The sequence below is a fragment of the Chenopodium album genome, chromosome 12 (genome assembly GCF_948465745.1).
Source record: "Chenopodium album chromosome 12, dcCheAlbu1.1, whole genome shotgun sequence".
NCBI lineage: Eukaryota > Viridiplantae > Streptophyta > Magnoliopsida > Caryophyllales > Amaranthaceae > Chenopodium > Chenopodium album.
This window is the reverse complement of record NC_137845.1, coordinates 10,441,774-10,467,958: the sequence shown is the minus strand read 5'-3', so window position 1 is coordinate 10,467,958 and position 26,185 is coordinate 10,441,774. Positions and strand designations below refer to the sequence as shown.

The 26,185-nt window shown below is 34.9% G+C and overlaps 4 protein-coding genes and 1 pseudogene across 4 annotated transcripts; 3 read left to right on the top strand and 2 right to left on the bottom strand.

The window, feature by feature from the left end:
- Positions 1-1,401: 1,401 nt before the first annotated feature.
- LOC145570301 (putative glucan endo-1,3-beta-glucosidase A6) lies at positions 1,402-4,255 on the bottom strand. Its single transcript, XM_081629338.1, has 3 exons — positions 4,028-4,255; positions 1,947-3,251; positions 1,402-1,848 (listed from the first exon to the last, which is right to left on the bottom strand). The coding sequence occupies exons 1-3, from the start codon at positions 4,074-4,076 to the stop codon at positions 1,808-1,810; spliced, it is 1,395 nt and encodes a 464-aa protein (XP_081485464.1). The 5' UTR covers positions 4,077-4,255; the 3' UTR covers positions 1,402-1,807.
- A 3,891-nt stretch (positions 4,256-8,146) lies between these two features.
- On the top strand, positions 8,147-10,134 carry LOC145571935 (pentatricopeptide repeat-containing protein At3g25210, mitochondrial-like). The gene has a single exon (XM_081630953.1). It carries the CDS (start codon positions 8,244-8,246, stop codon positions 9,345-9,347), a length of 1,104 nt encoding a protein of 367 aa, XP_081487079.1. The 5' UTR covers positions 8,147-8,243; the 3' UTR covers positions 9,348-10,134.
- Positions 10,135-11,927: 1,793 nt separating this feature from the next.
- Positions 11,928-15,283, bottom strand: LOC145570828 (receptor-like kinase TMK4 pseudogene; annotated as a pseudogene).
- Positions 15,284-16,581: 1,298 nt separating this feature from the next.
- LOC145571934 (peptidyl-prolyl cis-trans isomerase FKBP15-1-like) lies at positions 16,582-19,909 on the top strand. The gene is made up of 6 exons (XM_081630952.1): positions 16,582-16,745; positions 16,847-16,902; positions 17,661-17,723; positions 17,895-17,985; positions 19,177-19,281; positions 19,623-19,909. The coding sequence occupies exons 1-6, from the start codon at positions 16,697-16,699 to the stop codon at positions 19,730-19,732; spliced, it is 474 nt and encodes a 157-aa protein (XP_081487078.1). The 5' UTR covers positions 16,582-16,696; the 3' UTR covers positions 19,733-19,909.
- A 1,423-nt stretch (positions 19,910-21,332) lies between these two features.
- On the top strand, positions 21,333-25,596 carry LOC145570300 (peptidyl-prolyl cis-trans isomerase FKBP62-like). The gene is made up of 13 exons (XM_081629337.1): positions 21,333-21,658; positions 21,762-21,848; positions 22,763-23,023; positions 23,114-23,188; positions 23,273-23,353; positions 23,456-23,650; positions 23,734-23,826; positions 23,915-24,090; positions 24,177-24,299; positions 24,389-24,535; positions 24,621-24,748; positions 25,185-25,291; positions 25,379-25,596. The coding sequence occupies exons 1-12, from the start codon at positions 21,475-21,477 to the stop codon at positions 25,282-25,284; spliced, it is 1,650 nt and encodes a 549-aa protein (XP_081485463.1). The 5' UTR covers positions 21,333-21,474; the 3' UTR covers positions 25,285-25,291; positions 25,379-25,596.
- Positions 25,597-26,185: the final 589 nt, after the last annotated feature.

Genomic DNA, 26,185 nt, shown 5'->3' with positions numbered 1-26,185 from the left:
TTTTTAACCATTTCGAGCACAACCCTCTTGAACACGAAGCATGTAGGCACACACACATGAACTCCACATTGCCCAAACCATCCATGCCTAGCTCTATGTATGAAAAAAGACTCTATTCTTCACTGTAATTTTTTTTCAATACACTTTTAGCTCCATTAATTCTATATACTCCTTCCGTTTTTTTTAAATGTATCAATTTGACTTTTGCACTATTCACATGTCATATTTGACTTAATTATTTTACTATTATAAAATAAATAAATGTTATTATATACAATATATCATTAGATTTGTTACAATGTCTATTTTCATAATATAATTTTGTTACAATTTTTACTAATAAATAGATCTTGACAAATATGCAAGTCAAACTAATACATTATAAAATAAAATAAAAAATAAGTAAAAACAGAGGGGTAGGTATCATTTAGTTTCAACTCTATATTTTATGTAGTAAGTATTTGTTATCACTGTATTATTATCATTGTTTTTGTTTTGTTGTTCTCACTGTGTTTATTTCTGATTGATAATCCTTTATCATTGAATTCACTTCATCATGCTACATTTGAGTTGTTTTGTTAAAAAAAAATTTGAAAGGTGACACCATAAATACATTGACGAATCAAATAAAATTTCACTAGATTTTTTTATTTTTTTATTTTTTTATTTTTCCTTATGAATTTATTCACAGTATATATTAACTTTTAATTTTATTAGGAAGTATAATATTGATTCCAAGTACGACTATAATTATTATAATTATTTTTTCTCCGTATGTTCCTATTTTAATGCCTTTTGTGCACTTTTTAATATGTACATTATTGGATCACCAATTCTCCACTATCAATATGTTTATAAGCTTCTTTCTTTTTGTTTATTGCATAGGAAAATTACATAATTCACACATACTCTTTAATTGTCTTTTGTGATTATACGCTAGAAAAATATATTCAATTTTGAAGGATTCGTCTCATTTTAAGCTTTTAAAACATCAACTTTGTTTTTAATTAAAAATGATTAGAGATGTTAAAGGTATAAAATGTACAGTACATTGGCAACTGGCAAGTGTGAAAATCCCAATGCTGTAATTAAATAACAATGGTGGAAATAAACAAAATCAAGTAGGTCTATTTTAGTCTGAATTTTTCTTGGCTAATGTAATCAAAGACTACAAAACAAAAATATGCAAACGTTGCTGCTTGCTATTGTCGAATGCTATTTTCTCAATGCAACTACTACGTATTTTCCATTACATTCCACTAAAAACATACTTGTATATCCTAAAGACATCAAAATAATTCAGCAAGCAACCAAAAGAAAACAATTGATTGCTCAACAACCAAAACTAAGAAAAATCAACAAATTGATCACATTACTAACATAGAATATGAAGAATGATAATGACAAAAAGAAAAGTACTAGTGCCAAAATTATTATACTAAACCATGCCTAAGATCAACAAAATAATTAGTCAATTGCTAATAATTGAAATATTACAGCCATTCCTCAAGAAGATGTGCCTGTGATAGATACAAGCACCACAACTTGATACAAAAAGCCGAAAAGGCATCTTAGAAAAAGAATGGTACCAAAACATGGGAAGTGATTTTGATGTGCACTAAAATTCCAAGAGGAGCTTCAATCAACTGGTTGGTATAGTTTCCTAAAGTTCAATCATCAGAAGCATATCGGCACCCAAATCACTGCCCCAAGAATTAAGTTAATCTAATACTACTATAAGATTATTCGCCGTTAATAGAGGCACTGAATTCTTGTTCTGCTTCCAACTTGATTCACCACCACACCTTCAAGGAAGGGTAACACTCGGATACTTGCATTTACCGGAACCTGAAAGGACGATCATAAGTTTAAGCAGCATGTTAGACTAACAAAACAACGAAAATTTGTGAAAGATTAGTACTCGAAAGATTAAGCAAAGTACTTACTAGGATCCTTGGCAGTCTGCACAGCAAGCCCATTGAAATAACAAGTACCACCTTGACTCTTCATTTGTGAGAAATATGAGCTGAATGCATAGCTAGCATGAGAAACTAATGAATTCGGATTGTAACAGTTTCCCTTGGGCTGGATAGCAGCACAAGTTCCTTTTCCTTGACCACAGGCATATGTTACTGCATCTGCTAGTTGAGTAATGTTAGCGTCGCTGGCCACTACACACCATATCTTCCCCTTATATGGCTCATTGTTATCCGGTTTTGGCAAAGGCGGATAAGATGAAACAGGGGTCTTCCCAGTCAAATCAATTGGATAAACAGTTGACCCATTTGGGTAAAATTGTCCCCAATGACGCTCAGTACCTGGACCACCCTTTTGGTTCTCGTTAAACAAAGCAAATACGAAGGTAGGCAAAACGGCACCAGGCATAGCAGGAGTTCCAACCAAGGGTTTAGCATTCAACTTTTGAACCAAATTTCTATTGTAAGTAGCAGCATTGTAGACATTAGCTCCAATTTGGTCAATATCACCACCATTCGGCCAACCTGTTTCAGCAATCCAGATTCTAATATCCGGGTACCCAAGCTTCTTCATTGCAAAATGAACAGAATCAAGCATTTGATCAAGCAAATTGGTATATGTCAACCCACTGCCAGGGTCTTTGTAGGTTACACCACCATTAAACAATGCATAATCTAGGCTGATAGTTTTATAGCTCTGTGACCAAGCAAAATACGGGTAGCAGTCTATAAAGAGAAATGACTTAGTATTGCTGAGAAACTGCAACATTGGCTTCATCACAGTATCAGCAATATCAGACCTAAAGGTGCCATTTGAGGGTGGGTACGACGATTCAAGGACATCCATTGCCAAGGTTGTCCCAACTTTGACTTTGCGGATGCCATTCACCTTGAGGGCATATTGGATTTTCCGCATAGCCGGGACTAGATCATGCCAAGTCTTTTTATCAGCCTCGGTCATAAAACTAAGAATTTCATTCCCAACAAGAACATACCTAATCAAGGTATGAGGATAAGCAACCAAATTGGTCTTAATCCAATCATTAGCCATTTTTTGGTTGGTCGAAATATTCGAAATGATCTCATTCGGAACCATGATTGAGACTTGAAGGTTCGTACCACCAAGGGCAGTAAGAATTTCTGGGTCTGGGCTATAAAGTTTGACCCTCCCAGCTTTAAGGCTTTTGATAAGTTCAACTGATTTGGTTGGTTTTGGTAAGTTATTGCCTAATGTACCATAATTCACACCAACCTTTGGAGAAAATGTTGCAGCACCTGAAATTAATTCAAATTGGTCTTAATTGATAGATTGAATGAAATATCCAATTATTATCAGTAAATAGTTGCAAATTTAATCATCTTCTATCTATAAATGCTGTCACACTTTCTTACTTTCTCATCATTGGAAATCTATAAATCCTGAATTTTTTTTATACAACACAAGATTCAAACCAAACATTATATATATATATATATATATATATATATATATATATATATATATATATATATATATATATATATATATATATATATATATATATATATATATATATATCGCATTGCACGGGAATTAAACTAGTTAATTCAACCAAACACAAAACCATAGTAACTAAGATAAGATTGAGCTAATAAACAAACACAATACAGGCAAAATAAAACCCAGAAAAGTTCAAAACTTGGAAACGGACAAAATGAGCATGAAAGTCATAAGGAAAAACACCCAGTTGGTTCATTTTCTACCAAAATATAAACATGGAAACACATTATAACAAAAACCCCATAACTTTTAGATCTTAAAAACTGAGTAAAATACAACAGAAAAATCCAAAAAAAAAAAAAATGTAATTTCAGATCAAACATAATGCCAGCAACATTCAGAACAAAATGACAAACAAAAATCTCACTTACATAATCTGTACACATTTACCATTTTATAAATTACTATCATAAAAAAATATAGAAACAAATGCTTCAACAAAACACATAAATTCCAACCAATTTAATGCTGAAACAGAAACATTACAATAAAAAATGAAGAGAAAACTTACTTGAAATAGAAAGTAGCAAAGAAAAGAAGCAGAGATTAAAGAGCTTCATTGTTAATGGTTGAAGCTCTTCTACAGTTGATTTGTAGATAGCTTCTGTACTATAAAAATGGGAGGAAAAAGAGGAGAGAGAAAGTGGAAAGTGAAAGAGTAGACAAGAGCTGAAGAAAATGGGGCCTAAATATAAAGAAAAGGGAAGCAGCCTTAAAATAAACTTATTATTAAGGGTTTGATAATTATGTTGATTGTTAATTGCTTGTAGGCCTAGTACTATGAAATATAATCTCGTGTAGTCACTATATTTATTTGAAGCTTCTTGGAGAATCCTAGCTGGACCGCTTAAATTGATGTCGTCAATACTCGAAAGTGTTATCTCTTTTCGCATCATCTGTTTTTTATTAATTGCGATATTTGATTTGTGGTTTTTATGGGAATTATCGTTAAAATTGGTGTTTTTTATTGAAGGGGGGAATCATCTTGACGTATGATAATGTTTTTGATATGTTGACACATTATTTTCTAAGATTAGTGAAGATAAATGAAATAAAGTGTAACAAAGGATTGATAAATTATCTTTGGCTCTGCCTCATTTGAATCAAAAAAAAAAAAAAAAAAAAAAAAAAAAAAAAAAGGATTGATAAAGATAATTTGGGTGTGTAAATAAGGTTTTGATAAATTGATCCTTAGCCAAAATAGTAAGCTCGGAGAAAATGTCAACGATACAACTTGTATGTTGATGAATTACATGTCATGTTTGCAACAAAGTGAGCAAAACACAAAACATCATATTCTATCTTTACTCATGACATTTTTCACTTTATATCTTGTAGAACAATGTATTCTTTAATTAGTCTAATCCAAATGATGGGTTAATTGCCAAGAAATAGTAGAAATGACACCTCAAGATATCAAAAATTATCATCCACCTACAACTCAATCAGAAACTTTGTAATACATTCTAATTCAACACAATGAGAGAAATGCAATGCACTTGATACAACTTGAATATTGTTACATAGTAAAAATAAATAAATAAATAAATAAAAAGATAAAAACCCATATTCTTCAAATTTTAAGGATAAAAAGGAGTGCAAATCACTAAATCAAATACAGGAAACGAGCGAGGTGGGTGCAGACATCCCCCTGTGTTGCCACACTCAAATCCAACATTCATACCATCTAATAGAACATACTCCGATTCGTAAATCCATCATCCAATTAGAGGATACAAAATTAGATCATGTAGACATCAAGACATGTAGGGTGAACATATACATTATATGAGACATTTATGATTTTGAATCTACGGAGTACTACCTAATTTTCTGTCCATTTATTCTTGATAGACATGACATTTGTTGTATATATCAGTCCATTAACCACCAAAGTCATTCTCATATCCACTTCAGCTAAAACAAATACGGAGTACTTTATCATTTGTCAAAAAAAAAAAAAAAAAAAAAAAAATTAGTCGCTAATATCAATTAATTTATTACTCCATATATGTATATAAACAGGGCACTCGTACTATTGAATTAACCGATTTGGCCGGTTGAGGGTATCGATGTCCTAAACACTAGGGATGGGAGACTTGTGCATTGGGGAAGAGAGTCAAGTCATTAATGACTAGTACAACGACTTAGCTCTCCTCAACGACTTGGTTTAGAAAACGACATCATTGGTGGGAAACACACCTTAAACATTACACCCTACTATCTTTAGATGAAGTTGCTTCTTTGATGCTATTATATCAAGGGAAATTTCTGCTATAAAACCATAGGAGTAAAACAAAGAGGGTATACTATTGGTGGGTCCAAATTAAATTAAAAGAACGTTACTTTGCAATTGCAAAGAAGAAAGCCTAAAAGGCTAAAACTTGATGTTTACATAAGAAAAAATTAAAAAAAAATAAAACCAAAAAAGTTGAAAGGAAAAAGCATAAAAGCTAGATGTTAACACTTTACCATCTTTTTCCTAAAACTTGTCTTAGCATAAAATAAGAGATTAATGTAATCTAAGCTAAAAATCTACAACGGGTGCAAACATCTAATATTCTTTTTTGCTTATCTAATATTTAATGGCTTATTAATTATGTTGTAATGGACTAATGGGGTGCCGGCCGCCGGGTCTCAACGGCTATAATACCCGGCAGTTGAACTATTCAGTAGCACTTTTTTTTTTTTTGTTTTCTTGGTAGGTTGCACCAAAGCATAATGAGATAACTGATTCTTTTATCTTAGAGATCTTGATTTCTCCAGGCTATGTTTTATTTTAATTGTTACTCTTTCCGTCCTTTTATTACATGTCTGTATTTTTTTTTTTGGTTCATTAAAATTAAGTGCATGTTTTTATTTATAGGTTGTACTTTTTTACAATATTATTCTCTTTTTGATGATTTGTCATTTTTTTTTTTAAACTTTAACATCAATTCTCAATACTTTCTCTCTTCTAATAATTAGTTTTAATCAATTCCCAATACCTTCTCTCTCCTAATTCCCAACTACTTTTTCTTTCTCTTTATGTCTCTCTAACCCCACATGCATATTTAATTATTAGTTTTAAGAAATCTTTAAATTTCTTAATTTTCGTGCAAAATGAAAAATAGACATGTCATAAAAGGAAGGAGGGAGTATGAATTACAAACTATTTTCTCACAAATTTTCAAGGTAAATACGAAGTACTCCGTAGAGATAAAATAGGGCAAGTGCTCTACCTCGAAAGAAAATATAGAGAGAAAAAAATTACCAAAAATAATGTTACAACATTCAATGTAAATTGCACTAAACACACATGCATCAATACAAACTCACAGACATAGAAAAGTTACTCATGTAATTGGGTTTAACCTGAACCCGACCTGAAAATAAACGGGTCGGGTTCAGGTTGAAAATTCCAACCCGAAAATAACCTGTCTAACCCGTTGAACTAATTTGGGTCGGATACAGGTTGGGTCAACCTAATCATGACTCGTTTAGCCCATTAGCAAGTTCAATTTTTTGGACAAAGCCCAATGCAATACATAGTCATATAAGTATAATCTAAACCCTAAACCAAATTGATACTACATTTCTACAACCACTAGGCTCACTCTCTCTACTGATCTCCTCTATGGCGGCTCACTCAATGTCACTTTCCCCTAACTTTTTTTTTTTTTTCCACTCTTTAGGGAGGGTTCAAAATACACTAATTGAGGTAGTCAGGTAGTAGATGAGGTGAGGGTTTATTTTTAACTTCTCTTCTTCAATTCGTTAAATACCCATGAAAAGAAGAATCAATGGAACTAAGAAAAGCCAGAGAATATTGATTACTGATTTTTGCAAATGTTAACTTTTGTTGAAAATTGTAATACTAAAAGTTTATATGAAGTAGTATAAGGCCCCATTTTCTTCACCTTAATTTTACTGAACTGAAATTATTTTTGCTGAACAGAAATTATTTTTACTGATTTTTTATTATAATTCTTCTTTAAGAAAACTGAATTTTACTGAACTGAACTTATTTTTACTGAACTGAAATTATTTTTATTGAACTGAAATTAATTTTACTGAACTGAACTTATTTTTAATGAACTGAAATTATTTTTACTTAATATTATTTTTGTAAGGTGAAGAGAACAGGGCCTAAGTATTTGATTGTAAAGATTTTGTTTGATTTTTACTTTTAAGACTCATAAATAAGCTTTAAAAAAATTCAGGTTAAGCATGTCGGATTTAGGTCAACCCGTTTATAAACAGGTTGGGTCGGGTTAGAATTTCTGACCTGTTTATGTAAACAGGTCAGATTCGAATTTGGGAGTGTTGACCCGTTTATCTAAATAGGTCGACCTGAACCCGACCCGACCTGATTGTCTGCCCTAATATATCCATAGATAGTTTAATAAAAAAAAAATACAAGTACATATAAAAGTATGATTCGGAGTCGGATTTTTTTAACCTAAGTTGGATTCAGCTCGAATTTTTTCTTCGGATTGAATCGGATTATGGTCAAATTCGGACTAGATCACCATCCCTACATAAACTTATTATACTGAAATATCGGGAAAATAAAATTGTCACCACGTGACGTAATGTAAAACAATGAACCAACATGGCTCGTCCAAATGTGTCCAAGCCCAAACTCCATTCCAAATCTACTCGGCCCATTCCTACATCTCTCTCTCCTCCATATCACACTCTGACTCATCCATCATTTCCTACACTTTCTCTCTCCTCCAACCACCATGACAACCACCATCCTCCGCCGCACCATCACCACCAACCTCCGCCATTTTCTCTCTCCTCCCCTCCGCCATCTCTCCACAACCCCACCACCACCCCAACCCAAACCCCACTTCCCCAAATCCCAAACCCCCTCAGAAAAACAATTCCAAACATGGGTCAACTTCCTCAAACCCGGGTTCACCCCTTCCGACGTTAACCAAGCCTTAAACTCCCAATCCGACCCCGATTTAGCCTTCGACATCTTCCGTTGGACCTCTCACCAACGCGGCTACACCCACGACTCCTCCACGTACCTCACCATGATCCACCTCGCCGTCGCCGGCCGCCGCCACCGCCACGCCGAAGCCCTCCTCGAGGAAGTTCTCGCCGGTGCTTGCCCTGTTAGTTTACCCCTTTACAATTCCTTGATTCGTTTCTGTTGTTCTCATCGTTGTTTGTTTAATCGTGCTTTTGATGTTTATAAGAAGATGATGAAGGCTGATAGTATTGATTGTAAGCCTAATTTGGAGACTTATGCTATGTTGTTTAATGTTTTGCTTAAGAAGTTTAATAAGTTGAATGTTAGTTATGTTTATTTGAATGCTGTGAGGTCTTTGAGTAAGCAGATGAAGGCGCTTGGTGTGGTGCCGGATACGTATGTGTTGAATATGATTATCAAGGCGTATGCTAAGTGTTTGCAGGTTGATGAGGCGGTACGAGTGTTTCGTGAGATGGGGTTGTATGGGTGTCAGCCCAATGCGTTTAGTTATGGTTATTTGTTTAAGGGGTGTTGTGAGAAGGGGAGGGTGTGGCAAGGGTTTGGGTTTTTTAAGGAGATGAGGGACAAAGGGTTGGTGCCCTCGAGTGGGGCGTATATGGTGTTAGTGTGTAGTTTGGCATTGGAGAGGAAATTTGAGGATGCGGTTGAGGTTTTGCGTGATATGTTGGGGAATTCTTTGAAACCGGATTTGTTGACGTATAGGACATTGTTGGAGGAGATGTGTAGGGATGGAAAGGGTATTGAGGCTTTAGAGCTTCTTGAGGAGTTTAGGAAGAAGGATGTTGCAATGGGGGAGAGGACTTATAATGAGTTGGTGGATTCCTTGCATTTTGTGGATCGGTAGTAGGGGCTGGTGTTTGTGCTTGCTTCTTGTGTTCTGTATTGTGCTCATCAATACAGAATTAGCATGGTATTGATTGAAATTTTCACATAATTTCGGATCAGTTGAGTGTCATGTCAGGACGATGGAAACAATTCAAAGATTGGCCATATGCAAAGTTTGGAGTTGAGTTGAAGGTGCTATGATGGTCTGGAACTCTGGATTGTTGAGTCTTAATCCAATTGCGTGAGCGACCTGTTTCCGGCTTCCTGCCTTCTTTTAGCTGAGAAATTAGACTCATACAGGAAGCTTTTGGAACATTCTTTATGGTTACAGAATATGAGAAATCACAAGTCACAGATATTGTCTGCTAGCTTTGTAAGTGCAAATGGAAGTCTCTCTTGGTTCAGTGAGCCATAGATGGATATATTATCGTTTCTATGTTGGTTTCTTGGATTAGTTTGTAGCCGTCTAAGTGACCTACTCATCACAGTCTTCAGTGCAATGTCCATGGGATTCGAATCTTACAAATGTTATACGGACATGGCACTCTAGAGCAAGCCCTCAATTACAGCTTCTTGTAAGCTCTCAATGTATAGAAAAGATAGTTACTTCTAGCTATGCTTCGAGCTTCAAAGTTTTCGTATATTGTAAATATCATCTTCTGTAAGTTTTCTTTACTGTTATGAACCTTAATTTTATTATCTGGATTATATCACCAAATGTATTTTCTTTAATTAGTATTGAACACATTATCATTGTTCTGGTTTGATGTTAATAAAGCATGTATTGATATCCAAGTGATTTTTATCTGTACCCTTTATTGTTTTAATTTGTAATTAACAATTGGCAAGTACTTCATTTGTGATGCGACCTAAATTATAGAAGCATCTATAACCAGAAGCATGGAAATTTGAACAGGACTACTTGTAAAAATTCATGCAGAAATGTGTAAACAGTGCAATACTACAATGTTTGGTTGTTTGAAATGTTACTATTCTTAAGTGAGCAATCACATCTCCAATCTGAAGGGTAGCATAAACAGGGACTGCAAGATAATTGAAATCCAAAGTTGTCTCATTGTTCTTGCCAACCAGTGTAGAAGGCAGGTGCGATGATAATCTCATCCCCAGCAACACTGCTGACAAGGTGAACTTCATCAAGAGGTATGTCCCCTTTTTCCCGCAAGGCCTGCATGTTTTAAAATTCTTCCATGCTCCTTGTGCTATTCCAGAATTGTAGGAGGCTGCTAATTAAGCTTACCGGCACATTACTGGTTCATACTTCGTAAGGTACTACAAGTAACAGAGGGGGGAAATATATAGAAACATTAGTCTCAAGAATACAACTACAGACTATAGAGTATTGAACTATTGATTAATGAAAGAGATAGATTAGGATTATACCTTCTGCTTTGGAGGATCTGGCGTCTCAAAGTAGAATATTACTGGTTCATATTTCGTAAATGTATTTTATAGGCAAATCTTGTCATTGAAGAAGAAACTAATTCCTGGAAAAACGAAGATTTGAAGAGTTTGAGAACTGAATAGGTAGGTACTCCAAGAGTTGGGTAGTCACAGACTCAAAGGATTATTGACTCATTAGACTTTTCATCGTCTATTCAGGAATGAGATAGAATGTAGACCATATCACCACTTAATTGCTACAGCATTGTACTGAGTTAGTTATTTATTTAGTTTGGGTTAGTTTTACTTATATGATGCAGTTCAAATTTTATCTGAACTAGATCTGATCAAAGAAAAACAATCCAATCTTATTTGAGGAATAAGATATCCTATCTGTACAATTTGAATCCGAACTTTATTGTGATATCTCAGACCTAAATTTATTGAATATGTTTTTTACACAGGTAAATTTACTAGTTTACTACATTAGCTTTCTTACCCCAAAATTATTGAGCCAGATTTAATCTGTTTTGGCCTTTCAGTTTTCTTAGTCCTTTGAAAATCAATACTCCTTACTTGATATGTAGTAGTATTACTTAGGAATTGCTAGTTTTTAAATTAAAGAGAACCCTCAAAAAAGAAAAGGAAAAAAAAAAAAAAAATTACTAGTGACAATAATCTTGAACTAAAAACACACACTGTAATACATAAATTGCCTATTGGAATCAAGAAGACTCCAAATCATATGAAGTTACAAACATGTCCTAAGAAAACAATCGCCTTTTTTTTTCCCCTGCTGATATGATATAAAGTACTAAATTTAATTGAGTACTTATAGAGGAAGACCCCTTGTAAACCAAGAATAAAAGAGTTATTTCTCACCACATGATTCCTAACTATCCTAAGCGATAACCTCAAATAGTGATACCCAAACCCATATTAAAGATGGGTTAGACGGACAAAAGAGCCAATCTCAAATGTTTTTGTTTGAAACACATTACTCATTATCTTCAATTCGATGTTTTCATAACACCTCTATGTACATCTGAAGCATAAAAAAGCCCTCGAGAGGCTGAAATTCGACAATTGTGGCTCATCAATGAGATGAGGACATCACTCTTCACCAACCTCTACCATTTCCAAGGGCTTGCCACTAATATATACATAACAATATCACATAAATCAGTAGAATCTTTCATCATCGACCTTCAAAGTAGGTAAAGCTTTCCCCCATTGGCGGTGTAGTAGGAGCACTAGAATGACAATTTACACTACTATAACCATTCATAGTCGTTGTCTCGCCAGCTTGCCATCTCTGAAGAGCTTGAGGAAGACTCATATCGATATTTATGCCAACATAATCATTGTCACCTTCCGACTCTGCAGGCCTCCATTGCTCCACCAGAGGCGATAGGACACTAACTGCGTGACTCATGTCAGGCCGTTGTTGTGGCTCCCTAGTCGTGCAGTGCCCCGATAGCTCAGCCACCTTGCAAATGCTTTCGAAAATTTCTTCATCATCTGTTTCTAGTTTAGGGTCTATGGCTTTTCTGATGCCTTCTTTGGTAATGAGGACTCTTCTGAACCAGGTTGATAATTGTGCTTGTTCTTCTGGTAGGCTTTCGTCTAAGGCTTTTCTACCGGTTATTAGCTCCATCAAGACTACTCCGAATGCAAACACATCGACTTTGGTTGTTACTCTTCCGGTTGCTGCATTGAAATGTTGTACAATTAAACAAAGGGAACACATCGTTGAAAAACCAAGTAAAAACTAAAAAGTATCATTTATAAAATATCACAAAAAGAAGCCAAATAAATTTGTTAATAAAATAGTTATGCTATGAGAATCATGCATAACTATTATATAATTACAAAATGGAGAAGTTATATATATGGCAGAATACATAGGAAGCCATGACAGGAAAAAAAATATATATTTTGGAAATAAAATTTGAAGGCCAAATGGAAGATAGATTCATAATAAACTTTATGTTTTTTTTTTTTTTTTTTTTTTTTTTTTTTTTTTTTTTCCCTTTCATTCATGTTAAGAGTCAAATTAAAACTCCAATCCTAATGATTTTGACAGACATTAGTTAAAAGATAGATTTTTTTTAAAACAATGTGAAAGACCATACGAGAGAAACTAATTACACAACACTAATCAAGTATACAAATTAAAAAATGGTACATGCATCCTAAGCCGAAAATAGATAATCTCAAACTAAGAAATTAAATGGGAGGGAGGGGATATGATTTATAAGCTTACTTACCTGCATATTCAGGTGCAAGGTAGCCAAAGGTTCCTGCTAAACGCGTTTCCAAAGAGTATTTTCCTTGATCGGAAGCAGATTTCACCAATCCAAAGTCCGAAACCTTGGCTCTCATGTTATCCCCAAGGAGTACATTCGACGGTTTTAAATCCCTATGAATAAAGCTTTGTTGAGCCAAGCTATGAAGGTATTCAACACCTCTAGCAACATCCAAAGCGATCACAAGTCTTTGTTTCCACGTGAGAGGGGATCGCCCTGCTTGATCATACTCGAAAAGATGTTGTCCCAATGTTCCTTGAGGCATATACTCATAAACCACAATCCTCTCATTCCCATTGACACAATATCCTAAGAGTGCCACCAAATGCCTATGTCTCACCTTAGTTAGAACCGTAATTTCTGCCTCAAACTCGCTCTTCCCTTTAGACCCTTGGAGGTTAGATTCCATCCTCTTGACCGCAATCCCAGTCCCATCTTGAAGAACTCCCTTGTAAACTATCCCAAACCCTCCTCGGCCTAGAATGTTACTATCACTGAAATTATCGGTCACCTCACGAAGGACTTCAATTGGGATGTTATCACCATGATCAAACAAAATTTGCCCGTTACTTAGCATACCACTTTTATCAATTGGACTTCCTTTAGAATATTTTCCATTTGGACTCGTCTTCAAAGCTTCCACCTTACTCTTCCTCCCCTTGTAAAAATTGTACTTATTTGAGCCATACACCTTCATAAACACCCACCTCTTAAAACGCGGGTACAAGAGAACTCCTGTAGCTAGTACCAAAACCATAGCAGCAACAACAATCCCCGCGATCTCATAGGAAGAAAGACGCGATTTCAACGAATGTGAAGGACTACCATTTGTTCCAGAAGGAGAGTTAGTCATATCAGGAGGTGACTTCAATGATTTAGTAGTATCAACATTAGTCCCTAAGAAAGGATTCCCATTAGTTAAAACCTCAACTGTTTGAGAAAAGTTAGGTACCTTTCCTGTTAAGTTGTTGTTAGAAACATCAAACCTTTGCAACATTTTAAGGTTTGTTAAAACACTTGGTATTGTTCCAACAAGGTCATTACCATTCAAAATGATGGAGGTTAGTGAAGTTAGATTAGCAAACGACGGCGAGATTAACCCACCCCAATTCTGCTTAGCAAAGTTCACAACAACAACATTCCCTTTAGAGTCACAAGTTATATGAGCCCAGTTCTTACAAGCATCATTTCCTTTCCACGAATCGGATAAATCGCTAGGGTAACCCAAGGAGCCCACAATATCAAGCAATGCAGTGACTTGAGGGTCACAAGGGCCTGGTGTATCCTTACAAAAGCTGTTAGTGAACCCTAGGGAGACTTGAACACCTCTTCCGAAAGCCGTCATTGGACCTTGAAGCTTGTTGTTTTGCATAGAAACGTTCACCAAATGAGGTAGTTTGCTCAAAGAAGGTGGAACAACTCCGGTTAATTGGTTATCCCTTAGTTGAAGATCGAACAATGAGGTGCAATTCGAAAGGTCGGGTATAGGACCAAAGAAGGCATTTTGTTGAACCCATAGTTGTGCTAAACTTGGCATTTTTCCTAACACGTCAAGGACTCCGGAGAGTCCTTGTTTTTGGTTGTTTATCCATACATATTGAATGCCTGACCCCGCGAAGGAGTCAGGCAAGGAACCGGTGAGGTTGTTGTAGGAGAGTCTTAGGTCTTTTAAGCTAGGCAAGGCCGCAAACATGTCAGGAATGGATCCAACCAAGTTTGTATTAGAGGCGCGGAACTCTTGCAAAGAGGACGACTCAGATAGCCCCTTGGGGATGCTCCAGGTAGGTAAAGGGTTGTCATTGATGCTTAATGTTTGGAGGTTTGGTAGGCCGACAAGGAAGTTGGAAGGTAGGATAGAGAATGAGTTACCATCAAGGAAAACCTCTTGAAGCTGTGTCATGTTGGCGAGGGGCGGGATGGTGCCTGTAAGGTGGTTGTTTTGGAGAGAAAGAGATTGTAGGCTAGAGAGTTGGTTGATTTCTGAGGGTATGGTACCGGATATGGACCTAGAGGCGAGGCTAATGGAGGTGACACGATTGGAGGAATCACAACTTACGCCTTGCCATTTGCATGGGTTATCGCTTGACCAGTTAGGAGGGGTTGGGTCTAAGGTGCTTGATAGTTTCTTCATTATGGCTGCGTCGTCAGCGGTGGCAAGGGAAAGGGTGGAGAGAAAGAGGAAGAAGACGACAGCGATAACCGCCATGGTGGTGGTGGTGTGGTGTTTGTTGTCATCTTCTTCCATGGCTCTCTCTCCAGAGGATAGGATGAATGAATGAAGGAGGTGAAGAGAGAAAGAGAGGAGAGAGAAGGGAATTTTTGTGATAGGAGCTTAATTTGAGGGGTAATAATGAATGGTTTATGGTTGTTAGAAGAAAGGTAATAATATGTTTTATATCTATGTGTAGTTGTTTTAATGTAGCTTATTAATTTGCAATTTTACATGCATATAGAGGAATTTTTTTTGTTATATTACTACAACTACTAGATTATAACCCACGTAACAAATTTAAATTATGTTAGTTTTTGACTTGATCTGTTTGATCCAAAAACTTTGGAATTTGGCAGGACAAAAAAATGTAAGGAGCTTAAGAAGATTAAATCTTCCCTATGTAATAATAACAATCCTAGCTAATTGAGAGAAATGTTCTTATCATGACAATTGTGATTAATCAAAATATAGAATTAATACACCGCATATTCAACAAATTTTTTACTTTTGGTAATACTAAACTAATTTGGTTGATATTGTTTTCTATTAATTGATTGTCAATTCATTGATTATTTAATTTTCTACTCCTATTTGGTTATATTTTATGGATTATTTCCTTTCCTCCTCTCCCCTAAGATTTTAAGTAAACCCCTAAATCGATAAATCTAATTATTCCTCTAGCAACCAATAATATGAACTTCATTCACCATAACTATTTTCAACATATGAGTTATAGTAAAAGAAAAAAACTTGTAAAGCCAATGTTATCACAACATTGTTACCTTGTGTTGCTATATATATGGGTTATTTGTTCTATCGTTGAAACTTCTTATATAAATATTAGTACAGTCTATATAATAAGGAGTACTAGTAATTGACAAAGGTTATACCTGCATTACTAGTATAACCAAATTTTCAAAGGTATATCAAGCAAGGCTTGGTGTAGTTGGTGAGAAATTCACCTTGTAACCTTAAGGTCACAAGGTCAAATTCTCTCAATTGCGGTACTTAAAGCTAAGGATCCCTTACCTTTCTCCTTCACTTCTAAGTGTCTGGCCTATAAATACCAGATAAAAAAAAAAAAAAAAAAAATTCATAAGAATTGAGGTTTGATAAGGGTTCATTTTCCTTAAAACCAGAAAAATAAACATGAAAAGTAGATTTGGGAAAACTAACTATGACTTGAACAAAAGTTGACAAAACTAACTATGACTTGAACAGAAGCAACCCAACAGAAAATTAATTATGATTTATGACTAATTATTGTTCCATATATAATATGAATAAATTTGAAAGTTAACCAATAAGTTATTGACCCAACCCGAATCAAATTAATGACTATTGACCCATACAACCTTTTAAAATTCACATCTTGACACATCGACAAACGGGTATAAATCGATAAAGGAAGTGAGGTGGGAAAGAGTTACAGTAAATCAAGAAACAATGGCGAGAGCATTTTGGATCTTACTTTTTCTTGCGCTGATCGCATTAGGTAACTATTTTCGTATTTTCGTTTTTCCCCTGTCTTCTACTCTAATTTCAACTTCCATTTTTTTTGGATCTGACATTCTAAACAAACCCATTAATGTACAGGTACAGCTTATGCTAAAAAGTCAGATGATGTCAAAGAATTACAGATCGGTGTCAAGGTATAACCTTTCTTTCTTATTTCTGATATGATGCATTCAACTATGTATTTTCTGATCTTTAATTGAAGCTATGTAATTATTTTGTTGATGGGTTTGTTATTTTTAATTGGGAATATGATGCTGATTTCGTTACTTCTTTTGAATTGATTGAAATGAAATGATATGTATTGATTATTGCTAAGATGAACTGATTTATACAGTATTGATTTTAACTATATGACTGATTTTTATTGAATTTAATAATTAAAACTGATAGTGTCTGAATAATTTATTTCAGAGTTGAGAAGAGAAGAGCCTTAGCCAAGTTATTCCTGCATTTATGGATTAAAATTAATATCCTATGCTTAATTAAAATTTTAGTACCATTTTCTTCAATAAGGTTTTAATCACAAGGTTTTCAGTGAAAAAATTCAGTTTTACTGTGTAGTTGTATGACTGGTAAGCTATGTTCAATGTGTTTTGTTGGTTTACAAATCTGTTACTTTTCAACTTTTGTATATATTTAGAGCATTTATATTTTGAGATTCTGGATTTTACTACGTAGTACGTATTTGTTTTGTTTTATTTGAATTAGTTGTCATTAACTTTAGCAGTTTAGCTCATAGGCTCGAACAACATATGCATCGGAAACACCATCCGTTGGTGTTCAGGTGCCCCATATGGTCTAATACTCTTATTCTTGCATATGTGCTCTTATATAGTTATTTCGTATATATGGTAGATTGGTAGGAACTTACCGTCTTCTTTGATTATTACAGTATAAGCCAGTATCTTGTGAGACCAAGGCTCACAAAGGTGATAAAGTCAAGGTCCACTATCGGGTTAGTCTTCTTCTTGCTTATTTTAAATTTGTAAAGTTTTGATTAGTTCATCACATTTGCTGCCCAATGTAGCTTGTGAAGATTACTACAACAATCTTTATAGAGATAGCTACAAACAACTTCAAGAATGGTGTACTGACACTATCTATTATTTGTTACCTCATTTGGCAGGGACAACTAACAGATGGAACTGTTTTTGATTCCAGCTTTGAAAGGGGTGACCCTATTGAGTTTCAACTTGGTAGTGGCCAAGTGATCAAAGGTACCCTGAAACTTGCTAATTTTATGTCAGTTTTGTTTCTAACTGTTTAGTACAACAAACGTGATTTTAGATTTGTAGTATTCCAAAAAATGTGATTTTTACTGATAGAAGCAATTTACAGTTTTAAATTATGTTTATATGTAAGATGTTGCTCCTGCTCACCTACCTGCCTTTCCCTCTACAATTTACATAGCCTGAGTTTTTGTTCATATCCCTGACATCTTCTATGAAAGATTCACTTCTTACTTGTTTGGGTTTGAGCAAATATACAATTATTGATAATCTTTGTATGTAACCGATACAGTCAATACACCATCAAGGCATTAACTTGGGTGATTGTTTAGATGTTAACTTATTCCAATTTTCAAAAGTATTCATGTGACCTAAATTGAAACATCCATGTGTCCAGGTAACCTTTATTTGAAATGAGGAATTCAAGGTAAAACTTGAAAGGAAGTGTGCTTTTAACGTGCTTGCATAGTTGCACTTATCAGTATCAGTATGATGCTACTAGAAGCTAATATCATCAAGTCAAAACATTTTGTACCTCATTGTTTCTTTATTCTCTGTACCAATTTTTTGAAAAAAGGGATGGGCAAGGACTAAGGAATTAATTCCTTATGGTACCACACACCATGATACTCTTGTCGTATCATGTTGGTTGTCCTCCGTATATTATGTATCCATACTATTGTTTCTTCTTGGTCAATGAATGCTTATTCACCTAATCATCTCTTTCAATTCCATTCTAACCTCTTATTGATTGAATCTCATTCATAAGAAGTAAAATAGGTCAGTCACTGTAGAAATTTTGAACTCAAATATTATCACCTTATTTTTGTCAATTTGTTGCCTATTTCTCTGTGCATGTGCTATGTCTTTGTCGTTAATGTTGCTAAACTTCAATTATTGTATTCACTCGGACGTTGGAACAAATATGTATTTCATTAATATCTTTTCGAATTTCAACTATTATGTTTCATGACTAGTTGGGTTTGTTGAGGACATCTAAAGTAAAATGTAAAACTTGTTGCTAAATTTTATTTTGATTGCAGTCAAACTAAGATGTAAATTCTTACTCTTTGAAGGTGACCTAAGATTTGGGATCAAATATGGACTCAATCATCGTCCTTTATATTGACTCTTTATGAACCAAAGATTAAGCTGGTATTAACAATTATGTTAATGCAGGTTGGGACCAGGGACTGTTGGGGATGTGTGTGGGCGAGAAAAGGAAATTGAAAATACCTGCAAAGCTCGGTTATGGGGAGCAAGGATCTCCCCCAACTATTCCAGGTACACTTATTTGACTTATTTCAATCATGGCGGAACTTTTGTTTTCTACTTTTTCTCTAGTTTCTTTGTAGTTTCGTCAGATAACCAATAAATACTGCTTTAATTCTGCATCTTAATTCACTATACTGTATTACATCTGAATATGTACTCATTAGAATTAGGTTGCATTATGAATGTTAAAAAAGTTCTTTTGTCAATGTAAAATCCTCAGTTTTTACACTTAGCTGTTGTATTGGAAAATTACTTCCAAATATTACTTGTAAATATCATTTCTTTTAAGATTCTTAATTATTGTGTGATGTTCTGTTTTGCAATTCCTAAATTCCCTTTATGTTTTGCAGGTGGAGCAACTCTTATCTTCGACACTGAGCTTGTTTCCGTGAATGGGGCACCATCTAATGGAGCTGAAGACATTGATGATATTGAAGACTTTGATGATGAGGAACTATAGACTGGGAAGAGCAGTAGCTTAAATTTTGTGCGCAAAGTAGACATACAACGGTATTGAGTTGCGCAGAATAGTTTGTAGCTTTTTGTTGACGTCCTTTTCTTATCATTTGAGCAGGAGGTCCATCTTGTTAAACCTTGTTGAATTGAGAGATCATAAAAATTTCACTTTTACTGAGTACGTCGTATTAGAAATGGGAAAATAACCTTGTCTTCCATCTATTTTGCTTAGTTATATATTCAAGTTAATGCACTTAAGATAAGCTCAATTATACTCTTTAATCATTTCTCCATTGTTGAATTGCACAATTACACCCTTACTTTAAGGAGTAAAAGGTGGTTTGGGTGAGTATACCCTTTGAGATAGGGATGTGCATTGGTTGGATAAATGCCCGAAATGGACACACAATTACACTCATCAATATCATTATTGAATTGGAAACTGATATCAAAATACTGAATTCTACTCCGTATCCCGAAATTTTCATTGGACTAAGCATAAGTTCATGATGGAGTAAACCAACCACAAAATTACAAATCCAACATGTTTCATCATCCTAAAGTCAATTGGGATTGCTTAAGAGTAAGGCAAACCATCATTACGAGGATTGCAAGACACAGATAAATTGAATTTATGCTAGAGGCTTAGAGCAATTAGACTAACAAATTGATTGCCCATAGCCCCAAACCATTTGACATCATATTGGAAGTTTAGAACCATCCCCAATGAAAAGGTGTGACTTGTGAGCACGTCGAGCTAGTTTAGTTGACCAATGCATTAGAGGAGACGTCGTTTCATAATATTGCAATATTTTGACTGGTATACATGTCGATGCACAACTTTAATAATTGATCAACATGCAACACTTAGGGCCTGTTCACTTTAGCTTTCCAGTTTCGTTCAGTTCAGCTCCAATCAGTTAAGTTAAGTTCAGCTCCTAATTTCCTTCTCTCATAAGATATTCATTTCAGCTCAGTTCAGTTTAGCTCCAATCAATTCAGTTTAGCCCAGTTCAGTAAATGTTAACAAACCCTTAGATAAAAAGTCTATTAAAAAAAAAAGATAAAAGGAGAGGAAATACTTGTAAATTTAGAGGTGTTAATTCGGGTGTCTAGATCGGATTCGGTGAAGTCGAGTTAGATCTATTTTTAAACTTGAGTCAAGCTATTATGTGTCAGTCAAAATTTGAGTCAAATATTTTCGAATTGATTTTGGATTGGGTTGGGTTTGGTATTTTTAGAATTGTTATACACTCGCGGGTGTACCGTACATCCAACTAACCTAAGATTATTTTTTACTCTTTATTTGATGATTAAATGAAAAAATTTATCTTCCTCTCAAAAAAAAAAAATTGAAAAAATTTATCAAATGAGTATAAAACACTCGTGGATGTACTATACTTGTGTATATAACAGTTTTTTTTTACTCACCTCTAAGAAATGTTCAACCTATCTAGAACAATCTTGGACTCCCTACAGCTCCCTAGCCCATCCTTCGAAAGTCGAAAACCACTCAACCTCTTTCTCTCTTTTTTTGCCCTCATTTTCACATTTTTTAATTTCCGCTTTTTCCGTTTCTCTTGTGATTTAGAACTATCTAGAAGAACCTCAATAGCTACTCTCACTTATAAACCCTTTCTCCTTCTTCTCTCACCTATCTCTAGTATCCACCATTTTTGAAACCTCCAGATTTTCTCTCTCTACATTCTTCAGCTCTAAACCAATCTTTCTCTCTCTTCTGCAACAATGGATGATTTCGACATGCCTGGAACGGAAGAGATGATGGACGGCGCTCCAATGGACTTCGAAGATGAATCTCCCAATTTGAAAGTTGGTGAAGAAATTAAGATCGGAAATGAAGGATTGAAGAAGAAGCTTCTTAAGGAAGGTGACGGTTGGGATACTCCTGAACCTGGCGATGAAGTCGAAGGTATTTTTGATTCTCAATTTTCTTCGATTTTTCCATTGATTTGATGTTTTTGATTTTTCTGTGTTTTTTCCAGATTTCTTGATTGATTTTTGATAAATTGCAGTGCATTATACTGGAACATTGTTGGATGGAACGAAATTCGATTCGAGTCGTGACCGAGGGACTCCTTTCAAATTCACTCTTGGCCAAGGTTTGATTTTATCTTTGTATGATTATTGATGTGAAAATTGAATTGATGTTATTAGTTTGAAAATCTGGAAATATGAATTGAATGTAGTGTTTAAAATCATCAAGTTGAGGTTTATGTAATGATAATCTTGTTTTGCAATTTTCATTTATCACTGTATTATGAAATTCTTGAACTTATGTTTTTAGTTTTAATGGAATTGTATGTTGTTATCATGTTATGTGTATTGACAATGCTATGGTTATTTGAGTTTTGTAATTGTAGCAGAAATTGAATTTTGTTGAGATTTTATTGTGTTAGCAGTAGTGACCTTGTTAGTGGTTGAATTTATAGCTGACTAAAATTGGAGATGCATTACATTTTTGCTTTAAGTGCCAAATTTATGACTGGTTGTTAACTTGTTAGTAGTAGAAGGAAGAACATACAAAAGAAACTATACTCATAAATTTGTACTTCGTTTAATTTACCTGCGCATGGTTAGTTCTATTGGATTTATTCATAGAGAATGGGTTCGAATTATTTTAGATAAGTTTAGGATAGTTTAGCTTAAAAAACTGTGAAGATTGAACTCTTAAAGAGTTAAAGCTTTGTATGTTTTTGGCGGAAAATGTATTGAAAGTATAATTTTTAAATTTTTTTTGTTTGGTTTGTAAATGCTTAAAATAGTTATCGTAATAGTGGAAAACATGTTACTTTTGAGAGGAAGAAATGCCGTTTTTTCCTTCTCACTCTTGACATCCCTTTCATCTCCTTCCACCTTTCTCCTAATTGTTTTCCATGGAAAAACATCTTCTAGTCTAAACCAACAGGGCATAAAGCTGTTTATAGGAATTGCTGTCAATAGTATGCCCTGTAAAGTTGGCAGTTTTCTCGTAAGTAGGCTCTATTTTTGACATTAATGTATATGATTGCGACAGGTCAAGTCATTAAAGGGTGGGATGTTGGTATTTCAACTATGAAGAAGGGTGAAAATGCTCTTTGGACTATTCCTCCTGCGCTGGCTTATGGTGAAAGTGGTTCACCTCCTACTATCCCGCCAAACGCTACCCTGCAATTTGATGTTGAGTTGTTGTCATGGGTTAGTGTGAAGGATATATGTAAGGATGGTGGTATCTTTAAGAAGGTCCTGGCTCAAGGAGATAAGTGGGAAAATCCAAAGGATGCTGATGAGGTGTTTGGTATGCTACTCATTTTAGCTGATGTTTTATTATTTTTGTTGGAGTTGCCTCTTAGATTACTAATTTAGCTCTCTGTTCCTACTTACACAGTGAAATTCGAAGCTCGCCTTGAAGATGGAACATTGGTTGGGAAGTCTGATGTTGTGGAGTTCACTGTCAGTGAAGGTGTGTCTATTTCTCAATTTGTACCGCATTAATTAGAACTTTCCTCAATATGTGGATATTGATGGTGTTTTATTGTCCGAATAGGTCATTTCTGTCCTGCATTGTCAAAAGCTGTGAAGACTATGAAGAAAGGGGAGAAGGTGCTTCTAACAGTAATGCCGCAATGTAAGCTTTTTCTCAATGAGAAGGTTATTTCTCAGACTTTTTATTTTTTTTATTTTATTTTATTTTATTTTCTTTTGTTCTGATTGTCTTCTTTTATTGCAGATGGATTTGGAGAGAAAGGCAAGCCAGCTTCTGGTGATGAAGCTGCTGTTCCTCCAAATTCCACTCTTCAGATTGCCCTTGAGCTTGTGTCATGGAAGACTGTGTCTAATGTTACTGATGACAAGAAGGTTGTAAAAAAGATACTGAAGGAAGGAGAAGGATACGACCGCCCTAATGAAGGAGCTGTTGTAAAATGTAAGTTTGGGGATACTCTATTCTTCTAATGGAGGTAGTTACTTGGAATACTATTGTTTGACCCTGAAATTATTTTTCTGTAGTGAAACTACTTGGAAAACTACAAGATGGCACTCTTTTTGTTAAAAAGGGTCATGAAGATGGAGATGAGCTTTTTGAATTTAAGACAGATGAAGGTAAATCTCGCTGTTTAGTTTTCATATTCTGGTTCTTTACATTTTACATCTATAGATGCTGACTCTTGACTGATTGATGTCTGAGCAGAACAAGTTATAGAGGGGCTTGATAAAGCAGTATTGACAATGAAGAAAGAAGAAGTGGCTTTATTAACAATTGCCCCAGAATATGCCTTTGGCTCCGTGGAATCAAAGCAGGACTTGGCTGTGGTTCCTCCCAACTCTACGGTGTTTTATGAAGTAGAATTAGTTTCATTTGAAAAGGTTGGTTGGCTCTATTATCCTCAAATTTTAATGTAAACATGACTATTTTGAACTATTTATCCAACCATATGAAATTGGCACTTCAGGACAAAGAGTCATGGGACATGAATTCTGAAGAAAAAATTGAGGCAGCAGGCAAGAAGAAGGAAGAAGGAAATGCATTATTCAAGGCTGGCAAATATGTTAGGGCATCAAAGAGATATGAAAAGGTAAGCTCCCGGAAGCAAAGAACGCTAATATACTATAAATCATTTTTTGTGTGCTAGAAACTTAAAATTATATGTTTTGTGTTATCCAGGCTGTCAAATTTATCGAGTATGACAATGCCTTCAGTGATGATGAGAAGAAGCTGACCAAGGTCTTGAAGGTGTCTTGCAATTTGAACAATGCAGCCTGTAAGCTGAAGTTGAAAGACTATAAGCAAGCAGAGAAACTTTGCACCAAGGTATGCCTGCCATACAATTGTTTAACTCTGACCTAGTTTGAGATTTCGCTCTTTACCTTCAACTGTCTTTGTGTGTAAACTATAGGTGTTGGATATAGACAGCATGAATGTCAAAGCGCTCTACAGAAGAGCACAGGCATATATACAATTAGCAGATCTTGAGTTAGCTGAGTTGGATGTTAAGAAGGCGCTGGAAATTGACCCTGACAACAGGTATTTTGAAATATCAAATTTGGGTGATGATTTTACTTTATGAAAAGTATTTACAAGTATGGCTATTGAAAAACAGATTCATAGATGTTATTAGTGGCCAGTCAATGAGCTATCTAAATTATAGTAGTCCCTTTTTTCAAGGAAGTACATAAAATTTGCTAATTTCTGGTGGCTGCTCTGTTTTAATTATAATAAGGATTAATGCATGTATTTACTCCTATTGATTACTCTAACTACATTAGTAAGTTCCAGTATTGTCATTTTGTATTATTAAGGTCAATACTCTTGGGTGGTCCTATATTTTAGGGTATGTATTGAATGTAGTTCTGCAACTTATGGTCAGTGTTCATGACGAGGGAGCTGGATTTGTTTTTGGCTGTTGCTTTTGTCGTGCAGCAATATACCAATCTATTTTTTTGCTTTTGTACCAACGCAGGGAGGTGAAACTAGAATACAAGAAGTTGAAGGAAAAGATTAGAGAATACAACAAGAAGGATGCCCAACTTTATGGAAAAATGTTCTCAAAGTTTGTTTGATTCCAATGTAAGTTTATTTGAAGCCAAATGACTTTACTTTGTAACTCGGTTATGTTTTCTAGCGAATTAGTCCTGATTTATTAAATAACTGCAGGAAGGTGCTTAAAAGAGGCTGGATTGATGATAGGAGGGAACTGCAAGGCATAAGGAGCACAGCTAATGTGGCGATTATTCAAATAACATTTGAGGGACTTGTGGTTTATCAAATACTTTTTTTTTAGTTGTAAAACACTATAGAACTTTTGAATTGAGATAATTTTGGGGGCATTTGCCTCGTAAGAACTGATTCATTTGGCCTCTTTTATGCTTTAATGTGTGGAAAAGAACTTGCTTGACAATGGGGAAAAAAAAAAATAAACTAGAACATTACATGTACTTGTAGATGTTCTGTATGCTTTCCATCTTCGTGCAAGTTTATAGATGCTCTGAAAGTAGCAGACTAGTTGGTAGTTAGTTTAAGGTAACCTTCTGAATCTCTGGGTTATTACAATGCTTCTGGAGAAAGAGCAATCCAGTCAATGGTTTGTTTAGGTATTTTTAGGATATGTTCACGGTTAAAATCTAATCAGCAGGCGGGGATAAAAAATAAACCTAATATTTATTACTCTATAAACATATGAAGTATATGTTGAGAACTTGAAATAGGGTATATGATGCCCCATGATGTTTCCATCGTAAGTTCGTAACCTAAGAAGTTAATTTGTAAACCTGTAAATTAGATTTGAGAGGATTTCTGGTAAAATGTACAACAGCAGGTGCGAGCTAATTCAAGTATATCATTATGAGAAACATGCGATGTTTATCAAATGGTATATTGGACTATTTGCTCATGAATAGTAGGGACAATTTTGCCATATTATACTTTTAGTTAGACAAACTCAGCTAACGACGTTAGCCTTGT